The sequence below is a fragment of the Delphinapterus leucas genome, chromosome 9 (genome assembly GCF_059928025.1).
Source record: "Delphinapterus leucas isolate spDelLeu-1000000601 "Yukka" chromosome 9, BTC_Dleu_Yukka2, whole genome shotgun sequence".
Lineage (NCBI taxonomy): Eukaryota > Metazoa > Chordata > Mammalia > Artiodactyla > Monodontidae > Delphinapterus > Delphinapterus leucas.
This window is the reverse complement of record NC_143137.1, coordinates 103739083-103766206: the sequence shown is the minus strand read 5'-3', so window position 1 is coordinate 103766206 and position 27124 is coordinate 103739083. Positions and strand designations below refer to the sequence as shown.

The 27124-nt window shown below is 49.3% G+C and overlaps 1 protein-coding gene across 13 annotated transcripts in view; it reads left to right on the top strand.

The window, feature by feature from the left end:
• IKZF1 (IKAROS family zinc finger 1) overlaps positions 1-27124 on the top strand; it is a 115285-nt gene that overhangs the window by 73648 nt on the left and 14513 nt on the right. For 6 of the 13 annotated variants that reach the window (XM_022593208.3, XM_022593203.3, XM_022593202.3 and 3 more), the window contains 3 exons: positions 9422-9481; positions 17222-17482; positions 23106-23273. In XM_022593208.3, the coding sequence (XP_022448916.1) occupies positions 9422-9481; positions 17222-17482; positions 23106-23273 (489 nt within the window). The remainder of the gene's footprint in view (positions 1-9421; positions 9482-17221; positions 17483-23105; positions 23274-27124) is intronic. The other 7 variants (XM_022593214.3, XM_022593213.3, XM_022593212.3 and 4 more) reach the window with 2 other exon arrangements.

Genomic DNA, 27124 nt, shown 5'->3' with positions numbered 1-27124 from the left:
TTGAACGGGAAGAACACGTGACCTAAACTGGTCCTTTTCACACGTTTCTCAGTACATGGTTTTGAATCACAGAGCTGGTGGAGGCGGGGGCCAGGGAAAACGGAGGAGGAACCTTCCTCATTTCAAAGAAATGTTGCCCGAGGGAAGGACAGGACTTTTTGAGAGACCCTAGTCCTAAGAAACGGCTGAAACCTACTGGGAAGGGTGGGATGTTTCAGGCTCTTGCCGAGAGATGTGAAATGTTGGCTGAAGTGCCGGGATGTGGGGCTGCTGAGCAATGAGTGAGCCCTTCACAGGGTGTGGGGTGTCTGTGCCCTGCGACTGCTGGGCCCTCGCCCTCCGAGGGCCTGCACCCCCGAGCCAGCCTTGTGTGCTGGTGTCACATCTGAGGGGACCCAGCCTGAGGCGGGGTGACGCTCTGGGTCCCGGAGCTTCTCGAAGGCGGAGGGAACACAGCAGGACTTCTTTCCCCAAATCCATCTCCAGCGCCCTCCCTGGACTAAAGGTCTGGGATCATATCCCAGAGCTTTACAGGGAGGGTGGATATACTGACATCGCATTTGTTAGGCACGTAGAGAGTGAGAGGGGTGAGAGAAGAGAGAGGAAGAGCGGGAAAGCTTCAGAGTTCCGTAAGAGAAGAACTGTAAAATGCAGAGTATTCAGACTTCTTTTATGCAGGTTTGCAGTAAGTCCACACTAGACACTGAAGAGCTTGTGGCGGCCGCACCTCTGGCCCATGTCTCCCCCTGTGTGAGTTTACTGTCAAGATGGAGGGTTCCTCACCCAGGAATCTCTCCAGGATGGTTCCCAGCTAAGAAACGGAGGGGGCAGGGACCTCACCATGACTTCTGGGTACGGTGGAGATGCCTCTGACCACGGGGCTTGGTGGAAGTGGGACGGAGCGGGGCCCGTCTATGCCCTGGGGACACTGTCCTTCGAGTGTGAGAGTCAGCATGACAGCCTGGCTGTCTACCTTCGAGGCTGTTTCTCTGAGCTGCCTTTGTAAATACATGGGCAGGAAGAGCAGTCTTTGCCACTGACGCGCACACACACGTGCATAGACACGCACGTGCACACACGTGTGAGCCCGGTGCACAGGCCAGGGGCGCCCACCCCACCGCGTGTCAGTCCCGGCCACTTGCCCAGCCTCGGCCCTGTCCCCGTGCAGATGCCCAGGTGCTCGCGGACCTGAGGTGCCTCCTACTTTCTGCCCTTCCCTCTTCCATCCTGGCCCCTCGCCTGACCTCACCTCACCCCCAGCTGCTGCCCGACGGCATGCTTTGGGGCGGAGAACAGGAAGAGATGGGAAAGGCAGGGTGAGGGCTTGTCTCCGCCCTGGGCCGTAGGGCACAGTCATCCTGAGCGGCCTCTCCTTACAGATCAGTGCCCTTGAAGACAGGGCGCGTTGCTGCTCCCCCGGGCTCAGGACAGCGCGGCGGTGGGCAGAGCTGTCCTTCCAGACCCACCTCCCCCTGCTGAGTCACCTCTTGCTTGGAATTCTGGCAGGGACCCCCCTGAGCTTCTGGAAGGGAGGGACGGCAGGGGACCCGCCCTCCGTGTGTCCCGGGGGAGATTACTTTATCTCCGGCCTCCCCGAAGCATGGCCTGGGCTCCTGGGATCTGTGGGGCTTGACACCGTGCCAACTGCGGGGATGGGAGGGAATGGCCTGGAGTGTCTGCAGAGCCGGAGGGGGCCCTCCCTTCACCCCTCTGCCGACAGAGCAGCCCGTCCTGTACCTCCTCAGTGTGGCAGAGGTGCACACAGCAACCGTGCTTCAGGGGCCAGGCACATCTAACCGTCGAAACACTGCCTTCAGCTTTCACCGCTTCATTTCGCGCTGGCAGTGGCATTCAGCCCGTTGCTTCAGTAAGAATGTGCCCCGGGAAAACCACAACTGAAACACGCACAGTGTTTACAGTCACATCAGCTAGAGCACCTGCGGGTACACCCAGCACACGCCCCAACGGCCAAGAGCTGTCCGTCCCCATCCCTCCTGTCCGTGTGGCCAGGGGTCCAGTCACCCATCGCCTGGTCTCTTCCCCTCCTCACGGGGCCTTGACACTGAAAGGAGGCCCCATGCACCTGCGCTGGCCCCGCCCATTGGCACCGTCCACATGCCTGCGAGCGGTCTGAGCAAACTCTCCCTCCCTTACCATTTCGGCCTGTCTGATCCAGTATAAATTCCCCTCACCGAAACAAGATTTTGAATGGAAAAGAAAAACAAAATAAAATTCAAGGTTTCACCTACATCCAGGCCCTCACACTATTTCAACCTCCCCAGGTCCATGGTGAGAATTTTATGGCTTCTCATTGCTTCTCCAGCCATCTGAATTTCCTTCAGCCCTTATTTATTGCCTGAAAATGTCCCTTTCCTTCTCTCATTTTAAAGCTTGAGCTAAGCTCTCTCACTCTGTTTTTATTATGTTTCCATGTTCTCCTCTTCATGGTTTTCTTTAGATTATAGGCGTTGGAGGCGAATTTTAGAAATTTCATCTTGGTATTTCTGTGTACTTGCTATCTTTGAATAGGCAAATACTATTTTTACCAATAAAAAGGTATTTTTTCTTTAAAAAAAAAAAGAAAAAGAAAGAAGGACACAACATTCTGAGAATATTCCTAAATCTATTCTTTAACCTGTTGAATGTTTCACCATAAATTGCAGTAAACTCTATCTAAGAGGGTGAGTAGGGGGCGATTCCAAAGGACACCAAAGCAATGACTTCCAAGACAGTCCCATAAACAGAATCATCATTTTTGAACCTGTTTGCTCAGTTGTGCTCGTCAGGAGAAGAGTCTTTGCTTATCCACGTTTCCCTTCCTAAATTATAGGTTTAGCGATCAGAGCTTTTCCAAGCTATTTAGTTCGCTGTGAACACTTAAAATTGTACTAATGAAATATAAACAGAAATAGGGCTGGTCCCCAGCTGGTCTCCTCCATGGAGAGAATCAGAAGTTGGTTTGTCCCCGTCAGCTCATCAGGCTGTTGGTTAGTTCCGTGTGTTGTCTGCTCTGGACGGCAGACCCAACAGTTGTCGTGGGAAGGGACGCCAAGTGGACTTTGACCATTTTGTCGCTTTCCACTTGAAACAACAAAAACTGCCCCACGACCTGGCTGTCAGCTGGAAACCCTGTAAGTGTGAGTGAAGGCCTTATAAGGTCACCCCAGCCCCATTCCCAAGTGGAGGTGAGGACCTGCCAGGGTGTTTGGGGTGGGAGGGAAGCCTGCCAAGACTTGGGTTTCCAGGTGCCAAGGACATGGTCCCCGAGGGTGTCTGTCTTTCCTAGGCACCGTCATGGTCTTGCAAAGCACCAGCCCTGTTGTTTTCCCCGTGTATTAAAAACGTGGTCAGTGCTAGTCGGCTGTAGCCAATCCTTTCAGCCTGAAGTCTTTGTTGACGAGAAGATAGGTGTTATCATAGGTCCTGGTTATCTGCCCGGGGCTCCCCACTGAGAAGAGGGCCTTACAGGCGCTACGGTGCATCTGCACGTGGACCCGACAGAATAGACACCATGATTCCCGTTCTGTGGGTGAGGAAGCTGGGGCTCAGGGCAGCTGGTGCCTGACCGGGTCCGCATCACCTGGGGGGACAAAGCCAAGTGTCCAGCCCTGCAGCCCCTGCACCCCGCTCTCCGACAGCGCCCCTTCTTCCCAGAAGCTGACACAGCTCCAGGTTCGGGGATGTCTGGGGCGTGATGTGACACAGGCAGGAGTAGCCAGAGGACAGAAAGGCTGGGCCCATGTGCTCGGTTCTCTAAACTGAAGTCAAGTCCAGCACTTTCCCCGAGACTCACTCGACCTAAGTGCACCCACTTCCTTGGGAGCCACACTCAGACCTAAGAAGTGCAGTGCCTTCTGCCTCAGACTTTGCAGTTCCTCTTGGAATGAAATTCTGAAAACGTCCAGGTCGGATGGTTGTCTCCAAAAATAAGGAGTTTGTTGATTCAGTGACCCTGTGATGAGCCCCTCATGTTCTAGGTCTTGTGCAGGAGGAGAGGAAATGAGAGAGGGGAGCAAAGTCCCCGTAGCCTTTTATCTGATCACGGAATTGGGCTCCAGACACACCAGCTTCCAGAACTGGGCGCGAATCCCAAGGGCTCTGGAGTAGAGATGGTGCAGGCTGTCGTACCGAGAGAGAGGGTGAGTTCTGACCGGTTGTCGAAAGGGCGGGAGAGCAGAGGGGCCCCTCGGGGGGCGGAGAGGCATTGCTAGCTGAGCAGGTCGGGGGGACGAGACCTGAGGCCGGTGGCCCTGACATCTGCACAGGACACAGATCTGCTTGGACGAGGAGGACGTCTCCATACCGGCTGCAAGGCGTTTACAAATGAGTGCAGCCGGTGGTTTGGTTTTTCTTGCATTTTTCCTGCAGGTTCATCCGTTTGGTTGTCTGAATAGCATTACCAGCTGGGAGGGTCATGGTCATTGCTGACCAGTCCTAGAGGGATTTGGCCCAGAACTTGGGGGTTTTGTCTCATCACAACAGTGCAGACCAGTGGAAACTCTGGACGTAGGTGCCCTGATAAAGGCAGCCTGTGGGTGAGAATCTCAGGGCGATGGGCAGGGTGGATTGGAAGCGGAGCCTGAAAGCGGGGTCCCCAGGGTGAAGGTCATCCCCTTCCCTGTGCCGGGCAGTGGGCAGGAAGCCCTGGAAGGATGTGGGGCGGGGGTGGGGTGGGGGTCGTCCTGCGGGGCAAGGCAGCGGCTTCACGCGTGTGCTGGCTGCGATGTGACTGGAAAAGAGTCAGAGAGACAGAACTCAGAGAGAAATTGGCCGTGGAAGGCCAGGGGAGGGAGTGAGGCCACGCGGCCAGATGAGAGGGCCACTGGCACATGGGACAGGGGGCGGAGAGCTGGGTCTGAAGAAAGACCTTGAGTCTGGATTAGGGACGGAGCCCAGGAGAACCCTGCAGTCGGGGCGCTGGCACATCGCTGCTTCCTGTGTCCATGCAGGACACAGGGCTGAATAGACGCCGGGGCCCAGGCTGCAGGAAGGATCTGGAGCGAGAAGCAGGGTGTAGCAACAGGAGCCGCTTGGGAGTGGCTCAGCTTACGTGTGAGGCCTCAGCCAATGCTCGTGGGCTCGGTGTGCGGGCTCAGACTAGCTTCCTCTTCTGTCAGTCTGGAAGGACACCCCCTTCTTGGCGTGAGTGGTCAGGAAATGTCAACATTCTCTTCCCCAGCAAGACACAGAGCCCCCTAACATAGAGGATGGTCTGAGGACAAATATGCACCCCAGGAACGTCTGGGTGTGGCAGGATCGCAAGAGAATCTGGATCCGGTACCTATGCAGGATGTAACCAGCTCTCTAGCAGTAGCATGGCCTTGGGGTTTTGGCTCTGGGGGGGTCCCTGGTCCTCTCCTTTGCCCACTGGCCCACTCGGGGACCCTGTCGCTAGGGCAGTGACAGGGTGAGGATGCCCTTCCCTGAAATGCTAGATCTGCAGGTATCGCAAAGGTCACTGCAAACCATGCTTACACAAGTTAATAAGAAACTGATGATCCGGCTGTGACCGACAGGCTAATATGATTTAAAGAATATGTAAAAAAGTCACACGGCTGCACATTTCTAAATTCTCCTACATACGAATCTGAATGTGTTTACACTGAAATCGTCAGAGTCTTTTTTTGACTTGGAAGTGGGCAGACTTCCTCTCTCCCAGTTTGAAAATCCCAAGTATGTTTTCATCTCTCCTGAAGGTTCCAGCAGTGTGAGAAGTATGTAATTATATTCTTTATAGTTTGCACAACTAAAGGCAAACTGAAGAGTGTGGTTTTGGGGGCTTTCACCTTTTTCCCAGAATGGTCATCAATTGGCAATCTGAATAGGGTTCAAAACCTGAGGCACTCCCAGCGTTTTATACAAAAATGCTTGTGACAATTTGGGGAATAAAAATTCCTAGCAAATGAGCTCAGTTTGCTCTTGGTTAAAAGAATATATTTCATGAAATTTAGGAAACTTAACAAGGTTCATTAAATCTGTTTGTGTCTGCACCTTTTTATGAGACAAGAGCCTGAAATGTGGGGTGAAATTTACTAGGGAAATGAAGACAAGGCTGAGAGTCAAGGAGGCATCACTTCTGCCCCCATGGTGAAGCTTCTGGGACCAGCCAGGATTGTGATCAGAGACACATCAGGTCTGCACCTGTAACACAGCCTCCCAGGTGCCTGGGGAGAAAGGTGGTGTGGCTGATTTTCACACTCATCAGGCACGTGGACACCATCAGAGTGCAGGGTACTCGGGTCAGCAGTCCAGAGAGAGCAAGAGACCCTGACCACCATGCCCACCATGCATTCTCACTGCCCGTGGGCAAGGGGGCTGGGTGGCCGTGCAGAGAGCAGCAGGGGGAGGGGGGCACACTTTCCAGACCACTCACTGGTCATCATTTTGTTGTGTGGGCAATTCCTTTTTTTTTAGTAAAGATATTTATTCTTTATTTTATAATTTTTAAGTGAAGTACAGTTGATTTACAGTATTGTATTTGTTTCAGGTGTACCGCATAGAGATTCGGTATTTTTTACAGATTATACTCCATTAAAAGTTATGACAGGGCTTTCCTGGTGGCACAGTGGTTGAGAGTCCGCCTGCCGATGCAGGGGACAGGGGTTCGTGCCCCAGTCCGGGAAGATCCCACGTGCCGTGGAGCGGCTGGGCCCGTGAGCCATGGCCGCTGAGCCTGCGCATCCGGAGCCTGTGCTACGCAACGGGAGAGGCCACAACAGTGAGAGGCCCGCATACTGCCAAAAAAAAAAAAAAAAAAAAACAAAGTTATGACAAAATAATGGCTATAATTCCCTGTGCTACACAATATATCCTTGTTGCTCATCTATTTTGTTTTTTTTATTTTTATTTTCATATTGGAGTAGAGGTAGTTTACAATGTTGTGATAGTTTCAGGTGTGCAGCAAAGTGAATCAGCTCTACAGATACATACGTCTATTCTTTTTCAGATTCTTTCCCCACACGGGTCATTACAGAGTATAAGCAGAGTTCCCTGTGCTCTGCAGTAGGTCCTTGTTGGTTACCTATTGTTTACACAGTGGTGTGTGTCTGCTAATCGTGCAGGGGATTCTGTAGGTAAATGCGCTGTAGCTCTCACGCGTGGTGAGTGTGCGTGCAGGTGCGGTAACGTTCTCGCGGTCCAGTGCCTCTCCAACATCGTAAGGGAGAGAGCACAGCTCCCAGAGGCCCTTCCAGCAGGGAGAGTGTGTGTCTGGAGTACTGACTCTATACGTCAATTACATATGGTCTCAGATTCACCTGTTTCCCTGCTAACCACCAAGAGGATAAACTCCAGAGCTTCCTGGAAGCCCCAGCCTCCTCCCTGTGACCTAATGATAGTTCCTGCCTTTGGAGGGCCTCGTGGAGACTAAAGGCAGCTTGTGGAAAGAGCTTGTAAGTCCCTGGTGTTTACAGAGCTCCTGGTGAATGCCTTCCCCGAGGCACTGGACCGACCAGAGTAAAATGGGATGAGATGGGACGGAACGGGGCAGGATAGGGTGAGTTTTCACGGTTCCCTGCTGTGCATCATTTCCCCACAGGGAGTGAGAGCTCTCCTTTTCCTGAACTCAGAAGTAGGTAACTGCAGGAACGTGTATGGTACCCGAGCAAGGGTGAATTCTTATCAGTTCAGCTTTCCTCGGGAAAAGCACAACAACTTTATAGCTACAGCTGTTTTGTTTTTTAAACTTTTTGTAATTTGAAGGGAATCAAATCTTTAGGACAACGGCTTTCAAATTCATTTGAATTATACTAAGCAAAGAACTGATGCTCTTGAAAAATGATTAACATTCAGTGTCCGACGATGTGCTGTAATATTATTTATATTCAAAGGTAAAGCATTCTGACAGAATTCCATACTTTAAGGCTTACGCTCTGATCACCCAGGATCTGTGCAAGTGTACCTCTTCTCCTGGCGAGGCAGCTTTTAGATGAATGCTGTTCATCATCGCGCATGGCCTGTAGCTGAAGGGATACCAGGAAGTTCACTTTCAAATCAAGTCACGCTCAAGCCCCCTATCAGCAACCTCAGCCGTATCTCAGGGAATTGGGGCAGTGACATCATTTAATCAGAGAACTTTATGCTATGTGATGTTCCTGATTTAAAAAGGTAATGCTTACCTTTCAAAACATCTTGACCTTTTCTCCCTTATCTGAGATGGTAGCACCCCCATGACACAGAGCGACTGAGGTACCAAAAGTCAATACAAAGGGTTAGAACTCAGTGAAGACGATAGAATTGCAAAGGTCACTGTGAAATCAGCATCCCGTGTTTGACTGTCTGCAGACCGTGGAGCACAGGTGCACCCAAGTGGACCACCTGATGACAGCTCTGCTGGGTGGGACACAGGTGGTGACTGTTAGATTCGGATGCTCAAGGAACAAAAGGAATAGAGGAAGACTAAGGGTTTGCTAGGAAATCATTAAGGTAGCGACTTCAAGGAGTAGCTTTGGACGTGTCTACCGAACTGTTTCCCTATTATCCCAGTATTTTACTAAATTTTTCATGAGGAAAAAAAAGGGAGGGTCTGTGGTCAGAGAAGTTTGGAAAACACTGGTCTAAGCAAACTTCAGTAGGTCTGTTTCCTGCAGGAAACTCTGCTAATTCAGTAGTTCAGCAACACGTTTAATTTAGCAGCTACTCAGTATGCGTAACTCAGTTACTGGGGGTCACTCCAGCAGAGAAAACTGTGTGTGTGTGTGTGTGTGTGTGTGAGAGAGAGAGAGAGAGAGAGAGAGAGAGAGATGTGCTGTATCTATTAAGTTTCAAGATACAGGCACACACTGAAAAGCTATGACCTACAAAACCGAACAAACTTGGCGATTTGAGGTGGTGATAGTATTCATGAGGGCAGCTGATAAGGAATACCCACAGAAATTGGTAGCTCGTTTTGAGGTAGAAAACACGAATTTTTCCCCACTCAGTGTGTTGCATGAACATTTTCTAATTTTCTGGGAACACTTTCTAAGAAAAAGCTGAAGGAAGAACATTTGCAATGCAGTCAGCCCATTGAGAGTCACACTGCTTTTGTGAAGATAAGCGCTTTCCCAGGAGATGCTTGGCTGTGATGCTGAGATCTTGGACCTGTTTACACCAACTCCCCTGAAGGGTTTCTCCGCAAAGTTCTAGAATGTTCTAGGTTGCAGCCCCTAAGATGTTCAACACACCAGACGTTGCTCTGCAGTGCCTGTGTGATATAGTGCCATGAGATCAGACCTCTGGGAAGTGGGGTCGTCTTTCTGTGTAAGCACTGTGTTATGGTTTCAGCCCTCTGTCTGAGAGCTAACAGTACCAGATTAGTAACTAAATAATGGTTTTGAGTAATATTACTTTCCTTTTAAAAAACAATGCTTTCTTTTAAACTCTTACTGTGTCTCTCAGATGGTGTTACAGCCCAGCTTTCTTTTTGCCTTCTCTATTGCAGTTGCTTATGGGGTTGACGGCTTTAGGGATTTTCATGCAATAATTCCCAATTCTTTCTCTCGTAAGTATACACTTTGCTTCTAGAAAATGGTAATGTGTATTCATTTCATACTCAGTTTCCATAGTGTAAATGTTGTGAATGCGTCTTTTTTCATCACCTTCCTTAAGATAAATTAAATCAATCACGCTGTTTTTTAAACATCTGTCATCGAGAACATCTCTTACACACTGAGGTATGTATGCCTGGTTTTAGACTGTTGGATATACTACAGAGCATGCCTTTTGTGGTGGCAATGCAGTAATAGTAAGGGTAGAAGTAACAATAGTATCGACAGAATTGTTACCCTACTAATGCTGTTAAACAGCCTTGTTACGAATGTTACGCGCATCTCCTCTTTGTTGAGTATGACGATAAAGGCCAGACTTTCTGTCACCGTTAAATAACCCAACATACTTTCAAGATACTTTTTACAGTTTTGTAGGACGGAGAAGGATACATACTGTCCTTCTGTTGCTCTGAAGTATTAATTTCAGAACCGCGAGGAGAAAAATCGCGGGGCTTTGAAGCCGTTAGTCCGTGGTCCTCGCTTCCTGAGCAGACACACTGAGTGCTTTTGCGTGCGGGACGCTCCTGATCTGAGCTGTCAAACCAAACACAGATGTTAATTTCATTTTTCTTTTTTATGAATTGAGAGATAAGTGTATTTGGGCAACATCCCTGAGGGAGTATGTTAAGGACTGGCAAGTGCTTTTTAAAAATGTCCAGAGAGCTGGATATTCAAAGTGGTACAAGTTGGTTGCCCCCTTAGGACTTAAGTCTTCAGAGCCTGTATTAATAAATTATCTAATATTAAAGCAACATCAGAAGACAGGCCATGCTTGTTAATACTGTAACACTTATTAGCACAGGCTGTAGTCTAAAAGGTGTCAGTAGCTGTTAAAGATAGGTTTCTGACATCCCGGCTATCAAAAACTCTTTGGTACCTAAAGGGTTTAGCAGTATCAACCTAAGGATATCTCTTTTCTCAAAACCTACATTGACTGCTTTACCAGTATAGAGAACGGACTTGAGGACGCGGGGAGGGGGGAGGGTAAGCTGGGACGAAGTGAGAGAGTGGCATGGACATATAGACACCACCAAACGTAAAATTGATAGCTAGTGGGAAGCAGCCACATAGCACAGGGAGATCAGCTCGGTGCTCTGTGACCACCTGGGGGTGGGATAGGGAGGGTGGGAGGGAGGCGCAAGAGGGCAGAGATATGGGGACGTATGTATATGTACAGCTGATTCACTTTGTTATACCGCAGAAACTAACACAACATTGTAAAGCAATTATACTCCTATAAAGATGTTAAAAAAAGTTATAGAGATCTTTCTCTTACTAATGTTCCTTTGAATTAACTTTAACAGCTTGAAATTTATTTCTGTGAGATCTATATGCATATATATATAAACGTGTATATGTGCGTATATATGTATATGTGTGCTGGTATGATTATATAAAACGTTATACTAGGACAGATAACTAATTTCGAGATGAGCAATCACATTGTTGAAATATTAAAAAGTCAAAAGCACTTAAGAGTAAGATAATGCATTCTCAGATGTGTTTTCATTAAATCTGAGGAAGGTTTAGGCTCGAGCATATTGTAATATTGGAGCAGATCCTTTGGTGAAGGCTTCAGTATGTAAAAAATTGCTACCTCTACAATACTTGGAGATACTGTAAGATAGATGATACATGTTTTGATACACTTCCTGTCTATATATTTATACAGTTGGGTTCACAAGGTATTAGTATCTCTTTCTCTCCTCCTTCCCCACCCCCTCCCACGTACCCAAGTTGTAACTAAATGGCTGTTGACCTTGATGAAGTCTCCACCCAAACAGCAACCCAACTGTTCTGGGCCAACATCACCACCTAGTGGTCATAGTGGAAAATTGTCCTCCTCACTCATCTCTCTTTTTTTCCTTCTTGAAAATTAAAAACATAAACTGTTCGACCCCCTCTACCTCAGTTTGTGTCCCTTGTTACCTGAGGAAAATGTAAATATGCTTGTAATTCATTCTTTTTTTCATAATCTTCCTCTTTTGTCTCTCCCTGATTTCATTCCATTTAAAACCTAAAACATAAAATAAGGATAAACGTATTCCTAACCATGCATCTTTGCAAGGGAAAAAAAAACACCTGCATTTTAAATGATATGTTATAATAAATGGTTTCGGTAACCTTAAAAATGCTTGAAAGTTTTCATAAATCCTTTAGAGACAGCGCAAAAACTTCTACACGTTTTCTCTGCATCTAAAATTTTCGTTTAATTACCCTCATTCAAGATATCTCTTAAACATTTTTATTCCATTTGATTTTTACTAGTCGTCAGTTGCAGGAATACTTCTGTCTCCTGTTTCTTCATTTAAAATATTGAGCATTTTGAGCTTCCCTGGCTTAAACTCACAGTGACAGCTTGGGGATATCTTTTCAATGGAAAAATGCTGTCAGAGTACCATTTACCTCACCAGGAAATATAAAGACACATTCGAAAGGAAGAAGAAGACAAAAGGGAAACAGAATCCCTTTGTGAGGCGGGGCTGCCAGTGTGCATTATTCCTGTGCATTAAAATGATTTGATCATTCATGAGGCCGTAAGATGCTTGGCAGGAGACTAAGGCCCCGATGGCCCCGAGTTCCCTGGATTCTCTCATTGCTAAACTTGTCTAAGTGCTAAGGTTCAGGGGTCCAGGGTCAACTGGATCTGCCCTGTTACTAAACACATAGAAGGCCTCTGAAATATATAACAACGAAACTTTCATTTTCCCGAATTTTCAATTGCATCGGGGAAGGAAAGTGGCTTTTGCCTCAGGATTTGAAGGCATCCACTCTTCATGCAGCCACATTTATTAAATAATGACATTGGGGTCCCGTCCATTAGCTCCTGGGCGTCAGTGGAAAGGCTGCAAGGCTAGGCCTGAGCCAGAGTGTTCTGGGGTCAAGAAACACAGAAGTCTCCATTTCATGTTCTAGATTTAATCACTTCCATTCAGCACCTTACTGAGTTTGACATTTTTCTAAGTGGTGGGAGGATGGAGTCAGAAGGTATTTGTAAGTATAATCCCGGTATTCAAGGAGAGTATAACATTTCACAGAAGCAGTACTGCGGCTGAGCAGTTTGGGGTCCAAGGAAACGGAGCCAAAGAAGTGGTTTAGGAATTCCGAGGAGGGGAGGGACATAGAGACAGCCTCCGTGGGGCGGACCCAGTACACCAAATGCAGGCTAGGGAGGACGGACCATTTCCTGGAATTGATGACGGGCGGGTCTGAAGAAAGAAAACGACGGGGCTGGTCCTGTGGCGTTCTCAAGGGACGATGCAGGAACCCTGCTTGTCCCTTTGGGTGGGCTCCGGGCTGTTTGCATGTGAACCTGCAGGAGATGGACAGCTTGCATACGCTCCCAGCACCTGTTCCCAGTCTCCTCCTTCACTGGTTGGAGTAAAGGCTGGTGCCGCTGACTCTCGGTGGGTGGAGTTCAGAATCACAGGCCCACCAGCACTCAGACCCCCGAGGGCCTTCCCGCACCAGCACCCGCCCCTCTGGCGCCTTGCCTGGGAGCCGGGCAGCGAGAGCCCGGCTATTGCCCTCTGCCCTCGGGCTGCTCCGAGGCCTCCCAGGACGGGTGCCCCCCGTGGAGGGACCGCCGATCCCCACTTTGCCGCTCTTTCTGCTTCCCCTCGTTCAGGAGCTCAGGGTGGGTGGCGGCATCTCTGCTCTCAGCCGGAGGCTTGTGTCTCTGAGCCGAGCATGTCCAGGCCCCGCAATGTCCCCTAGGAATGGGCTTCAGTGTCCCCCGACTTCCTTCTTTCTGACCCTCTCCGGGCTGCACTCCCCCATTTAAAGGAGGCGTCCGGCCTGGCTGGCTCAGGGGACTCTAGATGTCAATAACAGAGGCCCCCAAGACCGCAGCCTCTGCTGTCCTTTGCTCAGGCCTCGTCACTAATCAAGCTCCTCATGACCTAAAAGCCCCGAAGCCATTTTCACATTTCCCGAGGTGGTGAAGCCAAGACACCCCTGTCCAAGCTTGTGTTTCTAAAATGTGTATTCTACCTTAAGTGATGGATGTCTGTTAGATTTTGACCTTTGAGATCTGGTCTGTGTTTGCCATGTTTTAAGACAGTTCCGTGGCCTGATTTCCATCATCTACGAAAATAAGACGCATGTCGCCTGTATTCGCCTCCCGATCAGACGAGAGGCCCCGTTTTCACAGACGCAGGGGTGGGGGGCATCTCTGCCCCTCTTCCGTGCAACCAGCACCCAGCCTGCATTTGTCCACGAAGAGATGGGAACCTTCCCCCAACACTGAGAGAAAATGCACACGTGCTTGAATCTGCTGAGCCCTCGCTGACGTGTTGCTCTCTGGTTCTCACGTCCACTCCCAGCCCCCTCAGGTCCCCTTTCTCCCCTCTTACTTGCCACAGATCTTTCCTGTCACAGTCTGGCCTCAAATTCACCCCCAGAGCTCTAGCACGCGTCCGGCTCTGCATCCCCGGCACCTGGCCTCCGGGACTCAGTGCATCTACCCTTTGCTTGCCTGGGGCGCTCTGTCCGGTTCCCATTATTTACGCTGCCTTGGCCTTGCCACTGTGATGCAGGGACCCCCAGTCTGGGGGTCTGCCTACCTTTTTTCCGAAAACCAGAACATCACAGGATACTGGATTTTCTTCTTCGAGTTTGGTCTCTTCTGGCACCAAACACATCTACCTAAAGTTGTACGAGGGGACCCACAGTGATCGGAGGGTAATTTAAAATAAGCTCTCTTCAGCCTCTGGTTTTCGGCTCTGTGAACAGGGTCCTCAGAGAAGCTGCCACGTGGCAGCTGGCCTGCCTGCACAAACTGCGGTCGGATGGGTGACTGGCGTCAAGGCTTCTGGCTTGAGGGCGTCTGCGGTATTTAAGGTGACATCCGTCCCTCGATTTTCACTCCCGCTGTCCTCATCCCGTTCACTCCTGACGCGCTTTACCTGCTCTGCCAGCAGGCTGCCCGCGGGACCGGGACGTGTGTCCTGATGGCAGAAACCTCAGGTCGCCCGAAGCTCCCCTGTTGCTCACCAGGAAGGGCCAGCACTTCGTCATCGACACAAGCCACAGGGCCACCAGACGGTCACACAAACACCTGTCTTCTTAATGCAGAACAGGTGGGAGTTGGGGGCAAGCGTTAATAAGTCCTATACTGAGGTGTGTTTTGGAGAAAGCAAGAGTCGGTCCCATTGAGCTGGTTGCCTCTAAACTTACGACCTGGAGCTGAGTGCAGGAAGATCGGCGGAGGGAATTATGCCAGCGCTTGTTCATCTGCCTGGTTCCCTTCCTCCGTCCACAGGGTCCTTGGCCTGCACCCCGGGTCCCACCTCCGGGCACTGGAGGACCTGCCACACCTACAGTCATTTGCCCTGCTGTGCTCTGAACTGGCCCCATCTCATTTTCAAAAGCCATGAGAGAGATGATTAAAAATAACCCCGGTGAAGGAGTGCAGAGGGCTTTGAGCATTCTGGAGCAGAACCCAGTGGGTAGGGAGGCCCTCGTGAGTTAGCTTTGAGAACGTGATTCCAGAGGGCTCAGGGGTGAAGCTCCTTCACATGATGGCACAGCTACCCTCCTTACCTGTCTCGTCTCCTGAGCTCGCCATGTCGGAGGGCTTGGTTCCCTGTCTCCGGAGGCTGGGAGAGGTCAGCAGGAGGCCGCTGAGATGCAGGATGCTCCCAAGCCCCTGCTCTTCGGGATCTAGTAGGGGGGCTCACCTGGACACCCCCACTTCCTGAGTCCTCGGGACAGTCTTCTGTGATGCCAGAATGTGATGGGAAGAGATATCCCCTCACTTCTGGGGTCTCCAAGTCCACAGTGGGGGTGTGGCCCGTGTCCCAGCTCATTTGTTCCGTTTGCTTATTTGTCTGCAAGTCTTCTTTCCAAAGATCTGATGGGCAACCTGGGCGGTGTGGCGGTTAGGAGCGTAGGCCCTGGGGCCAGGCTGCCTGCAGTATCTCCCAGCTGTGTGACCTCAGGCAAGTTGCTCGACTTCTCTGTGCCTGGGCATCTTCAACTGTAAAATAGGATAACAGCACCTCACTTATAGGGCCGTTGTGAGGGTTACCCATTACAGGGCAGTTAAAGTGCCTGGCACACGGTCCGTGCCATGAACATTCCTGGGGAGCCCCCTCAAGGGGACGGCTCTATGGGAACGTGCTGCTCTCATTTGCCAGGCCAGTCACTGGCCTAAGTTCACGTTACATCCCTTTACCCACTGAGTCCTCTCAGAGCCCCTGCTGGGCTAGCGTGGGTAGTTCCTGGGAACGTGCTCTCATTTGCCCAAGACCTCAGAGCCTGTAAAGAGTGGAGCTGAGATTCTAAACCAGGGCTTTTGATTTCAGAGTCTGGGCTCTGGGCTTCCAAATCACGAGAAATGTGTTGAGTCAAACGAACTTGGAGTGTTACTAGCACAGTTTTTCTCAGACTCGAGTGTACGTGGGAATCCCTTGGAGGCTCATGTGAGGAACGCCCAGGGCAGGGCCCACCCCCCAGACTTTCTAGTTCAGCGGGTTAGGGTGGACCCAAGAGTCTGCTCTTCCAACAGGTTCTCAGGAGATGCCAGTACTGCTGGTCCAGGGACCACACTTGGAGAACCACTGATTTACAACATTGATCAAAGATTTTGTAGCCGTAGTTACTGTCGATCTCATTGATTATTTTACTGGGCAGAATTTACCTACTTCCTCTCATTCATCTCTAGAGACTGTGATGAACTTGAGGCCTTTCAGTGTAACTGCAGTTTCTCCCGGTCATTACAGTATTGGATTCAGCCGTCCACCATCACTTGGTGTCTCAGAAGAATGCAAAAACCAAATGACTATTTTCTTTACTGGGAAAAATACATGAATGACAGAAATAATGACTCTAAATGCAGAGTAGACAGTGGTTATTGTACTGCTACCAGGAGCCCTTCACCCCCGTGCACACACGAGTCTTACTTTCTGAAAAGCTACTGCAGATCTGTGACGTTCACCATCATGCTGGTCAACCCTTCTGCAACTGGAAGAAACCTGAGAAATCGTGGCCCTACTTTAGGACGCAGGTTTTATTCTCATCGTGGAATAAAAAGGGTTTAGAGTGATCACGTGCCAAAGAAACAAACAAACAGAGCTCTTTCAGGAATCTCTGGTCAGAAATCTGAGCGCGTGTTTGCTGAGTTTTGTCTCCATGTTTATTCATACGTGAATGAAGGAAAGGTAGTTTATGCTTTTCCTTATGATTAAGGGGACTTTTTCAGGCTAGATAAGCGCTTCTTAGGGGGTTTTGCCAAACAAGGTCCCACACCTAGGGGGGGTGCTACGTGATCAGTACTCACCTTCTGGCGTGAGGGGTCTTCTGGCTCACGGGGTGTTGGACTTGGCCTCAGGTCCCTCCAGAGGGGCCCAGGCTGTCACAGTGGACCCGGTGACCTTACCCTGCATAGAGGTCCCCCCACACACACCCAGTCTAAAGCGAGAATTTATAAATTCCATGCATTTCCACCGTCTGCCCTTCGGACCTACAGAGAGGGCAGACGAGGGTCCCAAAGCCGTGATGCTTGCTGCCATGTATCACAGTCCCCTGTGGGCCGGTGGGTCCAGAGCCCGGGCCACTGTCCCCTGGTGTCAGCTGCCAGGAACCCGTGTTTAGCAGGTGCCGCTCCCGCCGGGTTATCTCTGCTGCTGTGCTGTCCTGTTGTGTTTTTGCGATGACACTGAACGGCCCCTGTGTTGTATTGTCTCTTTCAGCTGGTAATGTTAAAGTAGAGACTCAGAGTGATGAAGAGAATGGGCGTGCCTGTGAAGTGAATGGGGAAGAGTGTGCGGAGGACTTGCGGATGCTCGATGCCTCCGGAGAGAAAATGAATGGCTCCCACGGTGCCCAAGGCAGCAGAACTTTGTCAGGAGCTGGGGGCATTCGACTTCCTAACGGCAAACTAAAGTGTGATGTCTGTGGGATAATTTGCATCGGCCCCAATGTGCTCACGGTGCACAAAAGAAGCCACACTGGTAAGGCCTGGCGTGGTTCCTCCTTTGGCGGCCTGGAGGGGCCCACGGGGTGTTGCAGAGGACAAGGCCCTTCCCGGCTGAGTGTCCTGGGCGAGGCGTAGCCTCCCTATTCGGGAGCAATATTCAGAAAAGGACTTCTGAACATGCACCAATTCGATCCTATATATTAAAGCCGTAAACAAAAAGGAAAAGGTAACCGGTGTGCAAGTTCTGACAAGGGCCTGAGAGCACATTCTCTAAATATTGGCGGTGGGGCTGTCAGGTGGTTCACCCTTCAAAAAACAAGACAAAGCAAGATAAGAGGAGATTGATACACGGAAATCTACTCCTCCAGTTTTCCACTAAGAAACCCATGAGTCAAATGTGCATGTTGGGGGTATCCAAACTGACAAGGCTTGATTTTTAGAAACATTCGTTGAATGATTGAATAGCAGCAAAATTTAGTCTTTCAGAAAGAGTTCTGTTTTCAGATGGCTTATCCTCCAGCAGGTGACACTCCCACCAAGATGCTTTGGTTGCCACTGGTTTCTATCTCAAATTGGTAAAGAATTTAATACCCAAACCCCTGTCCTAGTGGACGGGGCAGAGGAGGCTTTGGCAGTAGAAAACAGTATTCTGTGTCCAGAAATGAAGGGATGCAGACAATCTTGTGTCTGACGGCTGCACCCAGGCTCCTGACATGTTCTCACATTGAGGGCCGGAGGAATAGGGTTTCCGTTCTGCACCATCCACATCCCCCAGGGTGCACAGTCCTGGTGGGTGACCAGTCACGGGTGTCCCCACCAGGACTGTCACCACAAGTGGCACTAGACAGTCTTCAAAATAAAATGTTAACAGGTCACATCTTACCTAAACTGCATGCATAAGGTGTCTTTTGAATTGAACAGAAACTTTGCTCTTCTGCCTGAAAGGTGGAAACAACACAATAAATGTGCCAACTCCAGTGGTCACTGAAAGTTTGGACATAAAACATACCGTGAGCCGTTGCTGTCCCGGTGGGTGGCATCTTAGGTCATCATAAAGCCAGCGTCTGCCCCTGTTCTCCACAAGAGGAGAAAAACAAACCGATAAAAGCAGGCTGAAGAAGCAGGGTGGGTTTTGTCCGCTAGCTCAGGGAAGTAAGGAAGAGCATCACAGCCTCATGCGATTCTCCCCAGGGGCCAAACGTTTATCTGATTATCAAAACTGAAGCAGGAACTCAGAAAATTCATGGAGCAAAACAGCTGGGTTGTCAGGAAATGCGGACCTTTGTGGAGTTGTCCTTTTTGTATTTGAATCAGGCAGTTCCCAAAATAATTTCTGTTTGTCATACATCTGGAAAACCGTAAAATATGTTTATTTTCAGTCAACATTCATTTTCGGTAAAAACTTAACTTCTACAGTTTAGCAGACTTTGCTTTTCCCAATGTGCCTCTTAATCCTCCAATTATCCGGTGGAATGTCCACGCCACATCCAGCCCCAAGGGAACTCGCAGAAGAGCAGTCAGGCTCCCCACTTTGTAATGAGGTGGAAATCAACGTGAGGGTAGGTTACGTGGTGATAGACCCTTCACAGGATAACACAGGGACCCGTATCCATTCATTCCTGATGGAGGAATAGACCTCGCACATGAATTACTTTCCTGCTAATTCATGTAAAACCTGACTATACAGTGAAAGTTCTCTTCAATAAATATTTGATAACTAATGGAATGCTGGCATACTAAATGGCCAAAATATAATGACCTCCTGCCCTGATAGAAAGAATAATTGCATTTAATGAATAAACCCGCCAAGCATAGACATACAGAGTAGACCGGCTGTCTGCTGCCCACTTCTGCCCACAAATAGTGGCCACGGGCCAAGTAGGTGCCAACACGCAGTCTTTCGCTTACAGAACAAGTTCATTCCAGAAAGAGGGACATAGAGACCATCAGTTTTATGGTTCCTGCTTTGACTTTTATTTAAAAAAAAAAAAAAACGAAACAAGGCACTCCTGATTTGTTTTCATAATGCTTTTCCACTTTGCATAAATATAGTCATAGGTCGATATAGAAATAGTTTGGCCAAACTAGGTTTGAATAAATAGACATGCTAGAAGGTTTCCACTTTCCTGGAATCGGAGTGGAATGTATCAGAAAGACATGCTTTGCTAATCACCGACCCCGTCCTGAATTCTCTAACACGTCAAGTCCCCATAAATCACTGGGGTGTCCTTTGAAAATGCAGACTCTGGTCCAGACCCAGAGGACACTGGGAGCATCTGTAGGTGGTGGGACATGCAGTTGCCAGTGGACCGGAAACAGTGCCATTTCAGGGGGCCCTTCGTCGGGGAGCCTGGGCTCCACCTAATGTCCCCCCAGAAGCCAGGACTCGCACCTGCCGTCACCGAGTGGGATGGGCGCACTGGGGTTTCCTTCTGGAGGACTGCAGCTGTCCGGGGCAATCTCCCACGTCACCGCCTCCGAGCGGGGCCAGGGCTGCCCTTGTGTGAGTCGTCCATTGATGACACCGTTTCACTTCCCCAGTTTTGCTGTTCAGTTTCATTTTTTTAAACTCAAGCGTCGTAGTAACACTTTCCCGCCAACCTCTGAGGGCTCACGGGGGAGTCAGACAGAAGGTAGTGGGAGAGGAACGTGCAGTAATCTGATTCTAAATGATGGGATTTTTAACAGGAAGCATCAAGAAAAGTGTCTGAATTATGGTTATTCTGTCCGGCCCTGTGCCCACTCTGTTCCCATCTATAAGGCGGAAAGGCAGAGTCTCCGTGCTTTATAAACACGGCATCGCACTGGGTGCTGTTACAAGGCACAGCTGCAATAAGCCCAAGCGAAGCCTCGTAGTTCCGTGTATTTTTTAATTCACTTTCTTCGGATATAGGGTCAGAAATTTCTTGATGTGGGCATCCGTGGAGACTTTCTTTTTTGCCCAATTAAGTTATGCAAAGGAGCTCAGACATTTCTTACAGGGAGTCTCTGAAATGGCAGATTATAGAGTTCCTGGGATTAAAAAGTAAATTTTGAATTAATGATATGAAGGCCCTCATCCCAATTAACTATAAGGGAATACAGCCTTGGAGGAACTTGGTCTAACTTGGCTCCCATCAGCCGTATACGTGCGGGGGGCAAGCGATCACCAGTAGCAGTACACAGGTATCGTGGGCCGTGTTGTGTCGTCTAGCTCTGGGGCCCTGATCCCTTTCCTGCTAACACCTCCAAAGGGAAACCACCTTGAGTTGAGCTCCGTGTTGTCAGTTCAGGGAACGCTGTCTTCCGGTCCCCGGGCCCTGTGATACATATTCATGCCAGCACAGCAAATCAGAAACAAATAGATTTCCGGGAACGCTTACCAGCGGGATTAAGACACCAGGCCCAGCAGGACACACTAGAGCCGATGACTCAAATTGGAAGACAGATTGCACTCTCCAAGGCACGGCCCCTGTCTTTCCTGCCTGCCCTGTTCTGCAGAAGGGACGCGTGGCTGGAAGGATCTGTCCTTTCTCGCTCTGCTGACCGGCTGTCCTGCACAGAGGCTGGCTGGACGGCAGGGTCCAAGCCGGTGTTCCCTCCAGCCCGCCCGAGCTCGGGGGGAGCCCAGCAAGCACCTCGTCAGCACAGAGGGGACGCCTCACAATGGGTGGGGTCACACTGAGGCACGCTGGTCACCAAGAGTGGCCCACATCCTTGTCACACGCACCTGCGTGGCATGAGATCACCCAGCTTTCCAGAACAGCCAGCCCGAGGGTCCCCCTGCCAGAGCGAGTGGGTGAGGCTTTTCCCCTGCGAGGTCGCTCTGGACTCTTCTTCCTTCTTTTGTCTGCTTAGAGTTAAGCACGGCAGCCACACGCGCGCGCGCGCGCGCGCGTGTGTGTGTGTGTGTGTGTGTGTGTGTGTGTGAAGGCTCAGAAGTGTTTCTAGTAGGTAATTAACAATCTCTATTGGACGCTCCTCGGGGCTGCCTATCAGCTATTTTAATCTCATCCATTGTGGCCTCCTAACTCAGAGATTTAGGTAGTTAGTTACATTTATAATCACCTTCCCACCTGCTGGACTTCCTCTGCTCAGCCAAGTCCAATCTAGATCTAGATTTGGGAGAATTCTGAATATATTCTGGTTCGTGTCAAGTTTCCAAATGGTCTATGATTGAATATCATTGTAAATTAGTTTCAGTTTTTCCAGTAGCACATCTGTCCTGCCCACTTAAAATTAAGAATGATGCTAACCATGAAATTCAGAGGCCAATATAGACTTTTAAATTTAATCTGGTGTAGATTTTAAGAGTACCAGATATGCTTCTACTTAATCGCTTTTGCTAAGTGCTGTCTTGTTCACTAAAATCATGTAAGCCAATTGGGAAAATTGACTGTACATTTTAACACATTCTTCTTTCTGAAGAAAAAATTGTTAATAGGAAGTGCATTCTCATGGTATCTCAACACCAGATACTGTGGTCATACAGAGCTCTCCTTCTTAAAAAAAAAAAAAAGGAAAAAAAAAAGCATTTGTTTTTAAAAGAGCTTTAATGCTTACTTAAACATGACAAATGTATCCCTCTTTTAATTGAGAGTTAAATAAAAATGTTCCCCGATTTTAGATTCTGAGACCTATTACTACTCAGTGGCGTATTTCTTGAGCACAGATACCTGTTTATTCCTTTGTTGGATTCAGAGTTTGGGGACATGAGCTGACACACAGCAGAGGGTCCAGTGTTTTTTTTGTTGTTTTTGTTTTTGTCACCACTCCAGTAGTGCCACCCCTGAAAGAATTCCTAATGACAACTAAATTGCACCTCTTAGAATATTTGTACTGAAAATATAACTGTCTTCTATGAATATGGATAGAACAATACTAGCGTCAAGGCTGTAGGATTGTGAGGAAAGCAAAAAGCCAGAAACCTCAGTGCAGGTCAGATTTTGAGGCAGCATCACCGGGAGATTCGGGACTCTTCTCTGGACGGTGCAGACCTTCCCTCCAGTCTCTCAACTTCTCATTTTATTCAATCTTTCTCTTTCTCTCTCTCTCCCACCCTCACACTCTGTCTTGTCTCTTTCCTGATTTGCCTGCATAGGGACAGACAGGTAATGGAGAAGAAATTGAAAGGGAAAATACAGGGAAAATGTAAATGAAAAGAAGTTATTATAACTGTTATAATGAAGTGCCTTTCATTTAAATATAAGAATGTAACGCTGAAATGAACTTGTGATCCTGAAATGCATTTTTAATGAGTTTCCTTTTTATTTTGCTGCTTCAGTGGCATATTTTAAAGACCCTTTGAAAAAAGCCACATTAAAAGCCCCACCAAATGCCACAACACGCAAAATTGGATATTGGTTTATTCCAAAACTGCTGAAGAGGAAGAGTGGCTCTTCATCGCAAAATGTTGCAGCCACTTTATTTAAATGAGTTTGAATTTGCATTGTGATGTGCCATTCTGATTTAGGGGAAAAAAATTAGATTTTCAGATCAAATTGACCCAACCAGTGAAGCGTTAAGGAACTGGCAGGTTTAGTCTGAAAGCCTCACGTTCCATCAAACCTGCAGCCGGTGGAAGTCACCGGGCCCTCGGGAAACAACTTTCTCGCCACGTCCTCCCCTCGTCCCAGCGCTGAGTCCCGCTCTCACCGGCTCCCTTCTCGTCCCCGCAGGAGAGCGGCCTTTCCAGTGCAACCAGTGCGGGGCCTCCTTCACGCAGAAGGGCAACCTGCTCCGGCACATCAAGCTTCATTCGGGCGAGAAGCCCTTCAAGTGCCATCTCTGCAACTACGCATGTCGCCGGCGGGACGCCCTCACCGGCCACCTGAGGACGCACTCTGGTAGGTCCTCTGGGCGCAGGCGGGGCTTGGCTTGGGGACTGCCTGGCATCCTCTCAGGGATGCCCTGCTCCCGGGACACCACTCCCCCGGTCATCGGCTGCACCTGACGGAGACAGCAGTGCCCTACCCCATGTGCTCTGATGGGTGGGGAACCTTAACGCACACACGTGTGCGCGCGCACACACACGCATGCACACGTCTCAGGTAGAGTATTTCAAAAGAGGCCTCCTCGTCCCCTTGTGCCAGGTAAGTGGGTTTCTCTTTTAAAGGATTTTGCCAGCCCATACTTATCTTGAGTGTGCTGCTAACGCCCCAAAGTTTCCAAATACGTCTCTCAATGTTAACCGTTAAGCCACCCTCGCTACTGTTTCATGCCGAGCATTTTGGGAGTCATCATGGGGCTAGTTTTCTTTGCAAAGGTGGTAGATAAGGTGATTCTGTCCTGATTGGTGTTGCCTGTTCCCTGAGGGTGCGCTCCCGACTGGGCCCAAGTGCAACGGTCACGCCAGAGGCCAGCCGAGGCCTCCGTGGGAGAGGCCAGTTTGGGGCTGTTATGAGATTTTAGTAAATGCGTCCTGAGTAATCAGGGTCTCAGCAAGGTCATGGTAAGCGAGAATGTCCCACAATATTCGAAGCGCTCCAGCCTGAGAGCACAGATCCACCTCTGAGTAGACTGGATCTTCTGTCCCTGGAGAAGCTTCCTTGGTGTTTCATGATCCAGTGGCCCCGTAACCTTCCAGGTCAGAAGACAGGGTAGGGAATGTGTGCTGTGCCAGCACGCCACCCGCAGGGGTATTTGACATCACGCCCTTCCAGCCCCGAGAGCAGGAGGTGACGGGCCCTCATCCCTGCCCTCAGGGAGCTCACTGTCCAGACTGTCCAGACCTGCGGTGGGAGAGGAAGAGGCTGTGGACCAGCTCCCCCCGACGCCCCCAGGACAGCAGCACAGGAGGCGGGGATGCGCATCCTTGGGGAAGGTTGGCTTGCGCTCAGGCCCCACTCCCCAGAGGTGATGGGTGTAGTTGATGCCAGGGTTGGGGCCGCTTCCTCGTCACACATTTACTGAGCACCCCGGGGAGGAGACGGCAGAGCCCCAGCATGTGCCAGGTACCATGGTGCGAGCATCTGAGGGGCAGCGGGAGCACAGGGAGGGGACAGTCAGTCTCGGGCGGGAGGTGTCCATCCAGGAGGAGGCAGGGCTTGGGTCCAGCCACAGGGCGAGTTTCTAGGCTCACCTTCGGAAAAGTTCCCAGTGAGCATGTGGTCCGGGAAAGGGAGGTGCTGGGCATTTACAAGTGTTGTGGGGAGGTGGTCCTCCTCTGGTGGGTGGTGCCTGCAGGGAGTCAGCGGAAGGCCACAGGGACAGTGGGGGGTGGGTCCCGGCAGCTCTGGTTCTCAGATGCTCGGCCCAGCCATCGTCCCTCGTTCCGAACTCCTTCCTGACCGTCAGCATGGCGGAGGCTCCCAAATGCTCTTAGAACACTGAGATGGCGTGGGAAAGCTTCTCAGAATCTTCCGAGAAAGGAGCCACACGAAGCCGAGGAGTGGCTTCTCCACGAGGAGAGGTCAGCGGGGGTGCCTGTGGGGCTTGGGCCCTGCTGAGGGCTGGGGAGGACCTTGCTGCAGGGGACAGGAAGACAGGCGGCTCCCCCAAAGCGGGATGATGACGCCGTGACAGTGAGCATTCGCAGGTGCTTACACGTGTGGCTAACAAGGAGCACATGTGTCGTCCCCCCAGAGGTGGAGGTTTGCAGGGTCTCTGTAGGCTTCAGATGTGACAGTGACACCGTCTGTGTACAGAGCCTACCAGGGGTTCTAGGGCAGAGAAACTTCACAGGTGGCCTTCATGTGGAGTCAGGTTGACATCATCACAGCAGTAACACTGCATTAGAGTTGTAGGATGCACAATATCCCCTTTGGTAGAAAACATAAAGACTCAGCCTTAGCTTGACACCAACCATACTGTTGTCATCCCTGGGCCACTCTGACTGGCAACAGAAATCTCTCCTGCGTATCAGTTCTATGGTGAAGTTAGAAATATCTAGTGCAGTATTTTAACTTATTCTGGCTCCATGCCTGCTTATTTCATTTGAGGCGTGATGGTATCCTGCTCCAAGTGTGGCTGATTGCATATAACAGTGGTAGACTTTGGACACTTTATTTCTATTAGGGATCCACTGATGAGCGAGTAGACAAAACTGTAGTGAGAAAACCATCATTGATCCAGGGCTGCTGGTGATTCTGCCATTGGAAAGTGCCACAGACACACAACTCCTGCAAAAAAAAAAAAAAAAAAGACAATGACTTAGGTTCTACAAGATGATTTCACTAGAATGAAATGAGGACTTCAGCCTTTGTCTGCAAATTCAAATATGGTCACGTTCTAGTCCCTTGTGAAATGGCCACACCCCCATTCCGCTAAAAACCACCATCAACCTGGTAGCTTTCCCTGGCAACTGGTGGCGGCCCGAGATTCCAGCTATAGGATTTGTCCCATACTGATAAGAGGGGCTTGGGTAGTCTGGAAGGGTGAGGAAGGGTTCCCCTCCCTTCTTCTCCGCTTTCTTTGGAAATTGCAAGCTTGGCTAGAGACCTTCTTTCCTGCAGAACAGTGGACTACACTTCAAGATATACTTTCGTTCAGTTGCTTTCATGAACTTCTTATGTTCCAGAGTTAAAATCAATCATATACTCAGACAGAAATGGGTATTCAGACACCAGGCTATATGTATGGAAATTTGCTAAAGCTGTAGCTTTTCCAGGAAAAGACATTGAGTGGGTTATCTATATTCTATGAGTTTCTAAAGGCCATACTCAATAAAACGTGCGGTTTTAGGCAACATTGTATATGTCAATGTTGTTTCTTTGATGTTAGGGATACAACACTTTCTCCGGATAAAAAAAGCTCCCTTTTCCCTCCAGTAAATGTTCCAGAAGTCAAATTTTGGTTTTCATCTAGTCTTCTTAAACCATAGTTTCTGTTCACCTAAGGAAGAGATTTAACCAGTACAAGATTTGGTTAAGCCGTTTCACCAAACAGTCCTATTTGGATGGCGTCGATTTTGACATAATACTCTCAAATATGTGAAATCTAACCATATGAGGAGGAACTAAAAGGTTCTGGCTTTAGGATGGAAATTTGTATTGTATAAGTAATAGAAGATCCTTTATCCATTTTATCTCCTAAAATGCTATTAAGATCTTTAAACTTAGGCATGATATGAACTTGTGCTAGTCTTCTCTTCCTAAAATACCACTCAATAAAATTCAGGAAGAACTAAACTCTGTATAGAAGCGCACTGCTCAATGCAATAGCCACGAGCCAATTAGTTAAACAAAATTCAGACTTCTGTTCTTAGTGGCGTGCGCCATACTTTGAATGCTCAGTGGACACACATGGCTGGTGGCTGCCATATTGGACAGAACAGGTGGAGAACATTTCCTTCTTCATAGTAAATTCTGTGGGGCAGGGCTGATCTCGAAGCCATGACATCCCTAAAGGTCTTTGGGGAGAAAACAGAGCTTTTCCAAAGGTTAGAACAAGAAAGTACATTTTGGAAACAAAATGCTTATTTCATTAAAGTCTATTGAAACACTGTGGTGTCTTAGAGACCTCAGGTATTTGTTTAGCACTAGTTTAGGAGTTGAATTCACTTTGGTTGCATTAGACCTGACGCCACTGTCACTCCAGACCTGGCCCACGGTGTGGCCATGGACAAGAGGCCAACTTTGGAGCTGAGTCTGTATATTATCCAGCCAGCTCGGGCCTTCCTCACATCTCTGCCCTGTTGTCGGGCATCCCTGTTATAACACTGCAGTGGTTTGTTTCTTCCAGTTAAAATTCAGACTTT